At 45.5% G+C, this 12,236-nt stretch overlaps 1 protein-coding gene across 1 annotated transcript in view; it reads left to right on the top strand.

Moving 5' to 3' along the window:
- The window catches only part of LOC141110759 (prolactin-like), a 35,773-nt gene that overhangs the window by 16,161 nt on the left and 7,376 nt on the right, over nt 1-12,236 (top strand). The window contains exon 3 of the mRNA XM_073602351.1: nt 1,487-1,594. Within this exon, the coding sequence (XP_073458452.1) occupies nt 1,487-1,594 (108 nt within the window). The remainder of the gene's footprint in view (nt 1-1,486; nt 1,595-12,236) is intronic.

Raw genomic sequence — 12,236 nt, 5'->3', positions numbered from 1 at the left:
TGCTGAGGTTTTCGGCAGCGGTCGGCGGCGGTGGCGGCGGCGGGGGGGGCGCCCATCTATGCATGTATCCATCCCCCCTGGCGGGCTCCAGATTCTGCGGAAAGCCAGAGGGGGGTGCTTGCGGAAGCATACACAGGCCTAACAGCGGCATGGGGTGGGGATGACAGAGTCCTCCTGCAGCCTGGGGGGATGATTGCAGACCCCTCAGTAGGGGCGAAATCTCAGGCTTTGAGCAATGTTGCCCAGTGCTGCGCCTGCTCGCCCTCCCAAAGCCCCTTGGGCTGTATGGGATGCTGGCAGGGGGTCTCCTGCAACAAGCACAGAGACAGGTGAAAATAAAATAACAAACGTTCTTGCAGCTCCTGTGGGTCCGGAGGAAACACAAACAACTGAGGCACACAGGTAAGAGTGTGAAATTTATAATGGTGGACTAATGTGTTTCCTGTTTTAGGGAGGAGGAGCCTATCTCTCGGATGCTGCCCTGGAAGACGATTCGAGAAAGTTATGTACAACATCAAGGCACTCCATTCTAAAATGTAAACAACAAAACTATTAGTTTTATATAATGCATTCATACACATAGAACACCCAACGTTAGAGGTGTTTTATTCGCAAATACAGCAGGGGAGGGGGCAAACAAGGATGTTGTGCATGTGCCTGATGTCCTCCTTATCAACTGATGAAATCATTGGTTATTTGAACACTGGCAGCTAGAAGATTGTAATGGTGCACAACAGTGGCGGACCTTCCATAGGGGGTGCATGGGCACCGCCTCCCCTATCCATGCGTCCCAACCCCTGATCTACATATCAGTGGCGCCGGACCATGGATTCCAATGTGGGGTGGGTGTTTTTTTGAAGCATCTGATTAGAGCCAGAGGCTCTAATAGGCTTCAAAAAAGGGAGCACTCGGAGCATTGCGCTCCGAACCCACCCAGTTGTGTGACCATAGCAAATTAATTTTCGCTATTATCACGCTAAAGTTCCTCCCTGCCAATCAGGAGGCAGGTCTGTGAGACCTGTTTCCCAATGGGCCAAAGCATCAGGGTATCCTATTGGATGCCTAGCTCTTTGGCGGAAGGGGAGACACACAGCTGGAGGAGTGGACACCAAAGCTGCCACGGCCACTTCCTGCACTCCAGGAGAGGACACCACAGCCCTGGCACATAAGCGGGTAAGTGCCGGACCACCCGCGGGGGGGGTTATGTTTTAGTGCCAAGCCACCGGAAGGGGGGGTGTTGTTTGTTTGCCGCCCCCCGAAAGAAGAACCCACCAGCAGCCACTGGTGCACAATGAAAACCTGTGGCTTTGTGTAACTAAAAGGGAGGCTTGATCCACCTGCTGACTTGTATACAACTTTTAGGCATTTTTTAGGCATTTTGCCAAGGTACATAACATACAGTACAAAACACTGCACATTTGCTTTAAAACTAGGGTTTCTTCAATGTATAAATTGGATAAGAAATATTTGTTTTACTCTATTACAGGACCAACAGTATTCTCAGGGAAGGCATTTACTGGGAAATGTTTTGAACAACTGTCACACTTCCACTCTTAATACCCCAGAAGACAAGGAACAGGCATTACAGTTGCAAGTAAGTTGATGCAGTCAAAAAGATCTGTACCCACTAGACTATATTATTTTTTAGTCTTTCTTTATCCAATATTCACTTTATTTCCTATAAAATAACACTCATTTAGATCAGAATGAATACCAGAAAACAATGGGGGATCATCTAAAGACTTTAAAGGCTAAAGCAGGCCATAGATGATGCAATTTTCTTTCCTGCAATCACGGGTTGCAGGAAAGGAAATTCCTCGATTTAGTGATTGTTGATGGGGGTATCCCTTCTGGGGAGCTATTGCGTTCTCACGGAGGGGGGAGCCATCACTGCTGGGAGGATACGCAGTGATTTTTGTCTTTTTTTGTTTTTTATTAAAGGTAACTTTATTGTACATAAAGAGATAAGTGCAAGTGTAACATAATAGTCACACAAAAAAAATCCAATTGAGGATGCCCCACAGATGCTCAACAGGGTTTAGGTCTAAGGACATGCTTGGTGAGTCCATCACCTTTACCCTCAGCTTCTTTAGCAAGGCAGTGGTCATCTTGGAGGTGTGTTTGGGGTCCTTATCATGTTGGAATACTGCCCTCCGGCCCAGTCTCTGAGGGGAGGGGATCCTGCTCTTCTTCAGTATGTCACAGTACATGTTGGCATTCATGGTTCACTCAATCAACTGTAGCTCCCCAGTGCCAGCAGCACTCATGCAGCCCTAGATCATGACACTCCCACCACCATGCTTGACTGTAGGCAAGACACATTTGTTTTTGTACTCCTCACCTGGTTGCCACCACACACGCTTGACACCATCTGAACCAAATAAGTTTATCTTCGTCTCATCAGACAACAGGACATGGTTCCAGTAATCCATGTCCTTAGTCTGCTTGTTTTCAGCAAACTGTTTGCGGGCTCTTGTGCATCATCTTCCTTGTGGGACGACAGCCATGCAAACCAATTTGATGCAGTATGCAGCGTATGGTCTGAGCACTGACAGGCTGACCCCCCACCCCTTCAACTTCTGCAGCAATGTTGGCAGCACTCATATGTCTATTTCCCAAATTCAACCTCTGGATATGATTCTGAGCACATGCACTCAACTTTTAGTCGACCATGGCGAGGCCAGTTCTGAGTGGAACCTGTCCTGGTAAACCACTGTATGGTCTTGGCCACCGTGCTGCAGCTCAATTTCAGGGTCTTGGCACTCTTCTTTTAGTCTAGGCCATCTTTATGTAGAGCAACAATTCTTTTTTTTCAGATCCTCAGAGAGTTCTTTGCCAAGAGGTACCATGTTGAACTTCCAGTGACCAGTATGAGAGAGTGAGAGCGATAATTCAACACACCTGCTCCCCATTCACACCTGAGACCTTTTAACACTAATGAGTCACATGACACCGGGGAGGGAAAATGGCTAATTGGGCCCAATTTGAAAATTTTCAGTTAGGGGTGTACTCACTTTTGTTGCCATCAGTTTAGACATTAATGGCTGTGTGTTGAGTTATTTTGAGGGGACAGCAAATTTACACTGTTATACAAGCTGTACACTCACTCAAAAATTTACAAAAATGTGAGGGGTGTACTCACTTTTGTGAGATACTGTATATAGAAACATGAGCCTGGATGAAATGTCAGCACCACATCATTATGTAACTGCAAGAAACCAAAATATAGAAAGGTGTGACTTTACAGGTGCTGAAAAACCTCCTCTCAGAATAAATATCAAACATATATCAAGATAAAAACGATTTTATTACAAAATAGGATATAAATAGACAAAGTAGGGGATGTTATGCCATTAAAAACATGAATTGTCTCCACATATTATGCGCCAACCAATACACCCCTGAAGATAGAGGTCCTTCACTATCTGTATACCATACTTATATATATATAATTATAGCGTATATATCATATTATTGTGAAAATACACATATCAGAATACGAGGGGATGACTCAAACTGATGTGTTTCGCCTGGGCGGCTTCTTCAAGGGCTCAGGGGAGTGCATGGTTAGAAAAACTAGAAACATGAAAAGAGAAAAAAAAAAATTATATATATATATATATATATATATATTATACAGCCGATACAAAATAGTCAATTACATTTTATGTGACATGATCTTGCTTAGAGTTCTTTCAACTGACTTACGATCAGTGTGAAAACAGGTTATCTCAGGAGACCAACCCCAGATATGGGCAGTAGACGGAGATGAGTGATTGGTTGCTACGTTTATCAAAACTGTAAGAAAAAGGTGGGTTGGTCTCAGCCCTGGGGTGGGGCTCTCTGGCCCATCTGTCCATCCGTCTCTGTACGCCATCAGTTTGTCTGGCTGTGTTGGTGGGGAATATATGTGCATCTTGTAAAGAATACCCAATCAGGTGCAAGGAGAAAAAAAAAACAGCATTTTTTCTTGCACATGATTGGATGATGGAAATCAGCAGAGCTTTAACCCATTCTCTAAGCCCCAGGGAAAATGAGTGCAACTGCACTTGCAAAGTGCACAGTCTATTTGCTTTTAGTAAATCCACCCCATTGTCTACAATAATAGACAGGGGTCAGTACACATGTGAGTGTGTCAGTAAGAGATGTAAGTGTAGCTTACAGTATACATTTTCTGCAATGTTCAAGACTCTGTCGAGCTTTAGCTGTCTGTAAAATAAATTCCACACCCAGGTCTGCAGTCTAAGTGAATCATTCCTCCAATAGTGTGGGTGACTGGTAGTCTTTTGCATCTAGTACCATGTGGACTGAGGCCCAGGTGGGCTTGTCTAGTCAAAGCCTGTTACATACAGTGCCTTGAAAAAGTATTCATACCCCTTGCAGTATTCCACATTTTGTCATGTTACAACCAAAAACGTTAATGTATTTTACTGGGATTTTATGTGATAGACCAACACAAAGTGGCACATAACATTTTTTACAAATAATTATCTGAAAATTGTGGTGTGCATTTGTATTCAGCCCCCTTTACTCTGATACCCCTAATTAAAATCTAGTGGAATCAATTGCCTTCAGAAGTCACCTAATTAGTAAATAGAAAAGGGATGGTGAACCCGCGCAGTGGAAGTAAAGGCTTATTTGGTGAAGTTTGGAACTGCTGCCTCCCAACAAGCAGTCACCCTAAATGGGGACAGCTAAGATATATTGAAAATAATAGAAGGGTTTGGCGCTGTTCCTTTTGGTTGGGTAGTTCCCTACCTTCATATAGGTTACTAAATGCAAATTAAAAATATATTAAAAATATAAATTCCTAGGTGCACCGTGCATCTGTCAAATAAATATTCTACTGCAGTATTGTACAATCATAAGTGATACATAGACATTGGATATATAACTTAAATATATGTGGTATTGAATAAGGGGGGGGGGGGAGGGGGAAAGGGGGGGGGGGAGAAGGAAGGTGGATGGAGGGTGAAAGTGAGGGGAGGGGGAGGTGTAGGAGATCTGCTCCTGAGGAAAAAATTGGCAATATCAGAAACGCGTAGGGCGTGGCCTAATCTGTGCTTCCCAAACATCACCTCCGGTACCAGCGCTGAAGGACATTTGTGACGTTTTTGACGTTTTTTACCATTACGCTTGATTTTCATTGTAAAAGTGTGAGTACCCTTCTATTTTGTGTAATAAAACTTTTTAAAGCAATTTTACGCTATGGGCACTCCCTCTCTCTTTACATATGATATACCACGATCCTGAGCCCGCCAGCGATCGCTGTACAGTGGCGCAAAAACTGTAACTGCCTACTACCCCCGCAGGGGTGAAGTGATCTGGTGAGTGGCTGCACTTTCAGAGCAAGGATATATTATAAGTGAAGGATTATCACCGTAACAGCACAAGAAATTGCATAAGAGACATACTAAAGAATTTGACAACAAATGTATCACATATAAGGAATTTTTTTGAATTTCACTAGCACGTTTGCACTTTATTCTGATATTGCCAATTTTTTCCTCAGGAGCAGATCTCCTACACCTCCCCCTCCCCTCACTTTCACCCTCCATCCACCTTCCTTCTCCCCCCCCCTTTCCCCCTCCCCCCCCCCCCCCTTCTTCAATACCACATATATTTAAGTTATATATCCAATGTCTATGTATCACTTATGATTGTACAATACTGCAGTAGAATATTTATTTGACAGATGCACGGTGCACCTAGGAATTTATATTTTTAATATATTTTTAATTTGCATTTAGTAACCTATATGAAGGTAGGGAACTACCCAACCAAAAGGAACAGCGCCAAACCCTTCTATTATTTTCAATTAGTAAATAGAGTCCACCTGTGTGTAATTTAATCTCAGTATAAATACAGCTGTTCTGTGAAGCCCCCAGAGGTTTGTTAGAGAACCTTAGTGAACAAACAGCATCATGAAGACCAAGGCACAGACAGGTCATGGATACAGTTGTGAAGAAGTTTAAAGCAGGGTTAGGTTATAAAAAAAATCCTGAGCTTTGAACCTCTCACGGTGCATGGTTCAATCCATCATCTGAAAATGGAAAGAGTATGGCACAACTGCAAACCTACCAAGACATGGCCGTCCACCTCAACTGACAGTCCGGACAAGGAGAGCATTAATCAGAGAAGCAGCCAAGAGGCCCATGGTAACTCTGGAGGAGCTGCAGAGATCCAAAGCTCAGGTGGAAGAATCTGTCCACAGGACAAATATTAGTCGTGCACACTGGTGAAGCTAGACATTCTTTCACCCGGGGCAAAGACTCCGTTTGGCGCCCCCTAGTTCTGGGACAAGAGGTCACTCAGTGCCCAGGGTAAAGATTCCAAACTGCATCCCCCACCAACCGGTGGAGCTCCTGGTAAAGACTAATGTGCAACCCAACTACAACCCTCCACCCCCCCCCCACCCAACATTCCTTTTTTTTCGTTTATCAACTATTTTTATTAAATTATTATACAGATATAAAACCTTACATGTCATTCCAAAAACATATATACAAATCATTCAAAAACACAAAAAACACAAGAATGGATCTCTCCTAGAATATATCATCCTCAAAAATGTCAAAGTTCTTAGAAAAAGTACAAATTTGAAAAAAGGGCCCATATTCCATTAACTCACTCCGTTTACGTCCCCTCCCCCATCTCCCCCCTCAGCCCCCCCTACAACCCCCCCCCCCCCCATTTCCTATTACATAATGTGGAAAAAAATAAATATATTTTTTCCACTGTTGTGTACAGTAGGTCGTTCCCCTTATTCCTTCCAACCAAATTTTCTATTCCCAATCTCCCTTACTAAACCGTGAATTACAGTGTATATCAAAAATGTGATTATAGTTTAATGTTTTATATATATATATATATATATATATATATATATATATATATATATATATATATTGTAATAGTCCCTGTCACTGGGAAAAGGGATGGGATCTCTAACCCTGTGTCCATGTCTTATGGAGAGCCAGCAGGTTGTGTGCCCAGGTGCACACAGCCCATATAACGAGGGGCTAGTGAGAGCAGAGGGTGGAGGAAGGTGGAGTGTGTTTAGCTTGTTGCTACTGCTGTGTGAAGACAGACCTGTGTCTGGAGAGTGGTCTGCCCTGTGGGAGTCTGCAGCCTATGTAAAGGGGATTCTTTGCCCAGGGACTGGGAAAGGCTGGCCAGCCTTGAGAGTCGGGGAGACTGAGGAAGCCAGTGAGTCCAGGGGGCTGTAAAGAATTGGCAAATCTTTTGAGAGCAAGCAGAGGAACTGCTGACAAGAGAGCCAGGTGGCTTGGTATGTTTTCCTTATTTTTGGAGTGCTTAATGAAGTTAAACCCCTGCGTGGGAATCCTGAATGGACCTTTTTGCTTTTGTTTTTCGGTTTAATAAACGTGGGCTACCAGGCCCTTAACTATAATGCCTGTCTGATGTGGACTCACTGCACTAAAACGCATTTATCGCTTGAGCTAAATACCCCAAACATTACAAGTGGTGTTCGAATGCGGGCACACAGACGGTGAAGTCCGGGTCTCTGCGCCAGTAGTGAGTCATTTCAGGAATTGCTGCTAGCGGTGTGTGGCAGCCAGGCAAACTGCATTGCGCAGAAGTTAAATTGATGAACTGTGTTTGTGTGCATGAGACAGCACAATCTGTGTGTGCACTGTGCAGGTGAGGAAAGCTTGCATGAAGTGAAAAGCAACTTGCTTTAAAGTAACAGTGCTTCATTTTTTGCTGGAAAGCGCAAAAGTGTGGTGGAGTGACTGCAGAGATGAAGCAAGAGTTTGAGCCTGCCGGAGAATATTGCAGACTGTTTTTTGCTACACTTAAAGGGGAAGTGCATGCTGTTGCCCCTGGCAACGCTGGTGCAAGCAGGCCAGCTATTAAGGTGCAAAGTCCCAAGCTTACAAGAGGATGCAATTTGGGAAGCCCTGTCAAGGCTCTGAAGCAAGAGCGCTGTTTTCGGTGCAGAGAGTGGGGGCATGTTATCTCCAAGTGCCCTTTGTCTCAGTCTCCAATACAAGGCGACACGGCCAGACAGAGGTCTGCAACAATGTTTAGAAAGCCTGATTTAAGTCCCAGGAGTGTCCAAAAGGCTTATCAGAAGTTTGACAAGTATGTGGTTGCCCGTAGCAACGGCAGTGATGTCAAGTCTGTGGTCTACGCGAGAAACGTATTGCCGACAGAGGATCGTGGCATGTTTAAAGCAACAATGCTTCAAGGAGCGCAAAGTCGCTGCTTTTGGGAGAGTCAGCAAAGTACAGCTGGAAGAGTGCCATCTCCCTTAGCAACAAGGGATCGGGTGTTAACCGGAAGGAGGAGATACAGTGGAGATGTGGAGCGGCATCCCATTAAAGATATGTGTAAAAATGTACCATGCCTGGAATGTGGTCAACTGGGGCATGAAATTTTTTCTTGTCCCAGGTTATGGAACATGCCTGGAGATGTGGTTACTGGGCAGAAGTCTTTGTCTGCAAGCCCAGATTTTTGTGCAAACCTATTTTCAGTCACCTCTGGCAACAGTGAGGAAGTACCTGTTGTGCCTGCAGGGGGTGCTAAGGAGTCAGAAGTGGCTGCTGCAGTTTCATCCCATGGCCACCAGGGAGAGTTAGTCAGTAAAAGTGCGATAAAGGATAGACAACGTACTCAAATGAAGCCAGAGTTACCTGCTACAGATTATGGTAAGACTGTTGCAGTTTGCGGGACTGATCCCAGTGAAGTGGGAGTATATCCGGCTGGGAGATCAGCAGAAGTGGTAAAAATGGACTTGCTGCAGTTTGCTACCCCAAGTAGTGGGGAGACACAGGTTGAAGCTCAACCTGCAGCAAGGTTAAGAACTCAAAAAGACTGGACTCTGTATGTACCTGGTGTAATCCACCAGAGTGCTGGAAGTGGTAACCTAGGGGTGACCAATACCGTTTGTGTGCCAGGTTCCCTAGTGACAGGTGCTACAGAGATGCCCAGGGAAACCTCCCAGGAGCCCGCAGTGGTGAGGCACATGGTTTCCCAGGACAACTGTGGAGCCGCCCTAGTGGGCAAAAGAATGCCTTTGGAGAGGAAGGGTGGTGTGCTGAGCGTTACACGGGGTGCTGTGTGTTCTGACCAAAAACAGCCTGTTAAAGCTTATAACACTGCTATGTCTATGGCTGATGATACATGTACTTATTGTGATGTATTCAAAAGTAATGATGATGTTGAAAAGTGTATTACTGACAATGTTGATGGTTTGGTGTCTCCCATGGTAACCACAGGTAGTGCAGCAGAGTTGTCCCAGGAAATCTCAGGAGGACTCCCAGTGTTGGAGCCGGCGGGGCTCCAGGACAGCTCTGATACTGCTCAGGTGGAAAACAATGGGAAAATAGCTCAAATGAGGGAGTATGTATTATCACAATCTGATGTGGTTGACAGTGACTGGTGCAGATTGTCTGCTGCTAAACCACTCTGTCCACCTGTGTCTCCATGGGCAGAGGGAGCAGTACTACAGAGTGCTGATGACTGGAGCACAGATAGGATAGACTGGGATAGTCTCGCCATTAAGGTGATAGCGTGGTGGAAAGAAATTTCTGAAGGTAATAGTAAGCTGGACACTATTGCTGCTGTGACAAATGGAGAGGCTGCAAAGCCAGTAGACACAGGTGCGTTGGCTGTTGCAGAACTTAACCCCCTCCAGGCGGAAGGATCGGAAAAGGGCGCATATATAGCAGAAGTTTTGTCCACAGCAAAAGAGATGAGTCATGTTGAGTGTCAGGATGATGGGATAATGGATAGGGACATGGAAGAGCTCAGTGTTGCTGAAAATGAGAGGATGAGTGTGACACATGCGATTTGCAGTGCTCATGGGGAGCCGCAAGTTTTGTCAGTGGCCTCTGAGGTGGAGGTCTCTTTGAGTGTCTCAGCCTCTCAAGCCTTAGCAAATGAGCCCCTCCACGTCGTTAGTAAGGGAAAAGTCCCTAGAGTTCTGTGTTTAGATGTGGCATGTCTAGAAATAACTGAGATGTTGTTGGAATTGGTGAAAATCTTTCCGCTGTATACCTGCATGTATCCACCGCAGATGGGCGACCTGGTACTGCGTAGTACCAATCAGTGGAGACACGTGGTACAGGCGATGTTAAGCAATGTTGATAAAAATTGGTTACTGCAATGTTGGTTACTTTTGCAGAAAGTGGTCTTGCAGTTCTCTGCGAGAATGCTTCCAGCGACAGTTATGTGCGGAAGGCGTTCAGGGGAACTGCTAAAGGAATCAGAAATGATAGACATAGTAGAAGTCTCTCCGTATGCTGGTGCGATCCGAGGTGCAGCTGAGCAGTGGTTGGTACATGGCGCGTGTGCTGTCTCACCCGCTAGACCTCGTGAAAGGGAAGGGCCCGGAAAAGACGCAGCAGTAGTGGGAATTCAATCCATCACTCGCAGGGAGGTGCAGTTTGAGGTACCCGGAGACACTTTGACAGGAAATGGCAGTGTTGGTAACTGTAATGAAAAAGTGTATGAGAAGCACTGTAGAGCACTGTCGGACAACTCAGAGGTATTGGTTGAGGTACCAATGGACACAGAAATGGTTAAAGAGATTGGTGTGGAAAAATGTGGCGCAAAATGTGTGTTGGTAGGACAGTCGCTATTGGAGTGTTGGACAACCGGGAGCGATGTGAAACTGTGGGAATGTCCCATAGGGAGTAACTGCTTGCCTGTAGATGGTCCCTCCCTAGACCCTGTCCTAGCAAACCAGGTGACAAGAGGTCTTGATGATGATGATAATATTGAATTAAATAACCCCTTGTGGAACATTGCTATCGAGGTTAAACAGAATGATTTGGTTGCCAAGGGTAACCACACAGGGGTTAGTGAACCTGATAAACAGATGTTGTTGGTTAGTGTTGCGTCAGGTAGTGAGAGGGGTCAGTCCCTGACAGATTTCATGGAAATGGGTCCCCAACAGTCCCAGGAGAGTAGGTCTGTGGGAGGGAAAAGGAGGATCCCGTGGCCAGAAGGTGGAAGGGATAGAGAGATTAGTGGGAGCCCATGGTTCAAGGTGAAGTGCTGGTGGAAACATACCCGGAAAAAGAAATGGGCCTACGCAGCGAATGGCTGGCACAGAGGTGTCCCATTCTTAGTGACTGGTTTATGTGTTCCTCCCTCCGGTGCGAAACAAGGGGGGAGTATAGGGAAATATAGGACCCTGTTAAGATCCAGGGTGGGACGTACCTGGAAGCGCACCCGAAAAAAAGGTTGGGCCTACGTGGCTGACAGCCAGCACAGAGGTGTCCCAACCATGATGGGTGCTGGTGTTCCTCCCTCCGGATCGAAACAAAGGGGGGGGATATGTAATAGTCCCTGTCACTGGGAAAAGGGATGGGATCTCTAACCCTGTGTCCATGTCTTATGGAGAGCCAGCAGGTTGTGTGCCCAGGTGCACACAGCCCATATAACGAGGGGCTAGTGAGAGCAGAGGGTGGAGGAAGGTGGAGTGTGTTTAGCTTGTTGCTACTGCTGTGTGAAGACAGACCTGTGTCTGGAGAGTGGTCTGCCCTGTGGGAGTCTGCAGCCTATGTAAAGGGGATTCTTTGCCCAGGGACTGGGAAAGGCTGGCCAGCCTTGAGAGTCGGGGAGACTGAGGAAGCCAGTGAGTCCAGGGGGCTGTAAAGAATTGGCAAATCTTTTGAGAGCAAGCAGAGGAACTGCTGACAAGAGAGCCAGGTGGCTTGGTATGTTTTCCTTATTTTTGGAGTGCTTAATGAAGTTAAACCCCTGCGTGGGAATCCTGAATGGACCTTTTTGCTTTTGTTTTTCGGTTTAATAAACGTGGGCTACCAGGCCCTTAACTATAATGCCTGTCTGATGTGGACTCACTGCACTAAAACGCATTTATCGCTTGAGCTAAATACCCCAAACATTACAATATATAAATAAAACTATCCTCCCCCTAGATTCCATCCAAAGAAAAAAAAGGGGGGGATGAGGGGGGATAGGGGAGGAGGGGGAAACAGAGGGAAGGACTCTAAGTAATGCCCTCACTACCCATGTAACTCAAGCAAATCAAGGTGTGTTGGAATTACAACCAACTCTTCCAGGTCCTATAGAATCTTACTTCAGAGTAATTTTGTAAGTATATTAATTCCATTAACTTCCATTAGCCTAGTTTTATCTACTTCCCTAAACCAATCCTTTGTCGTTGGTATTTTCTTTGATTTCAATTTCTTTGGGATTAATGCCTTCGCTGCATTTAACAGAAATGGGGTGATTGCTGC

The sequence above is a fragment of the Aquarana catesbeiana genome, linkage group LG10 (genome assembly GCF_042186555.1).
Source record: "Aquarana catesbeiana isolate 2022-GZ linkage group LG10, ASM4218655v1, whole genome shotgun sequence".
Lineage (NCBI taxonomy): Eukaryota > Metazoa > Chordata > Amphibia > Anura > Ranidae > Aquarana > Aquarana catesbeiana.
This window is presented reverse-complemented; position numbering and strand designations above follow the sequence as displayed.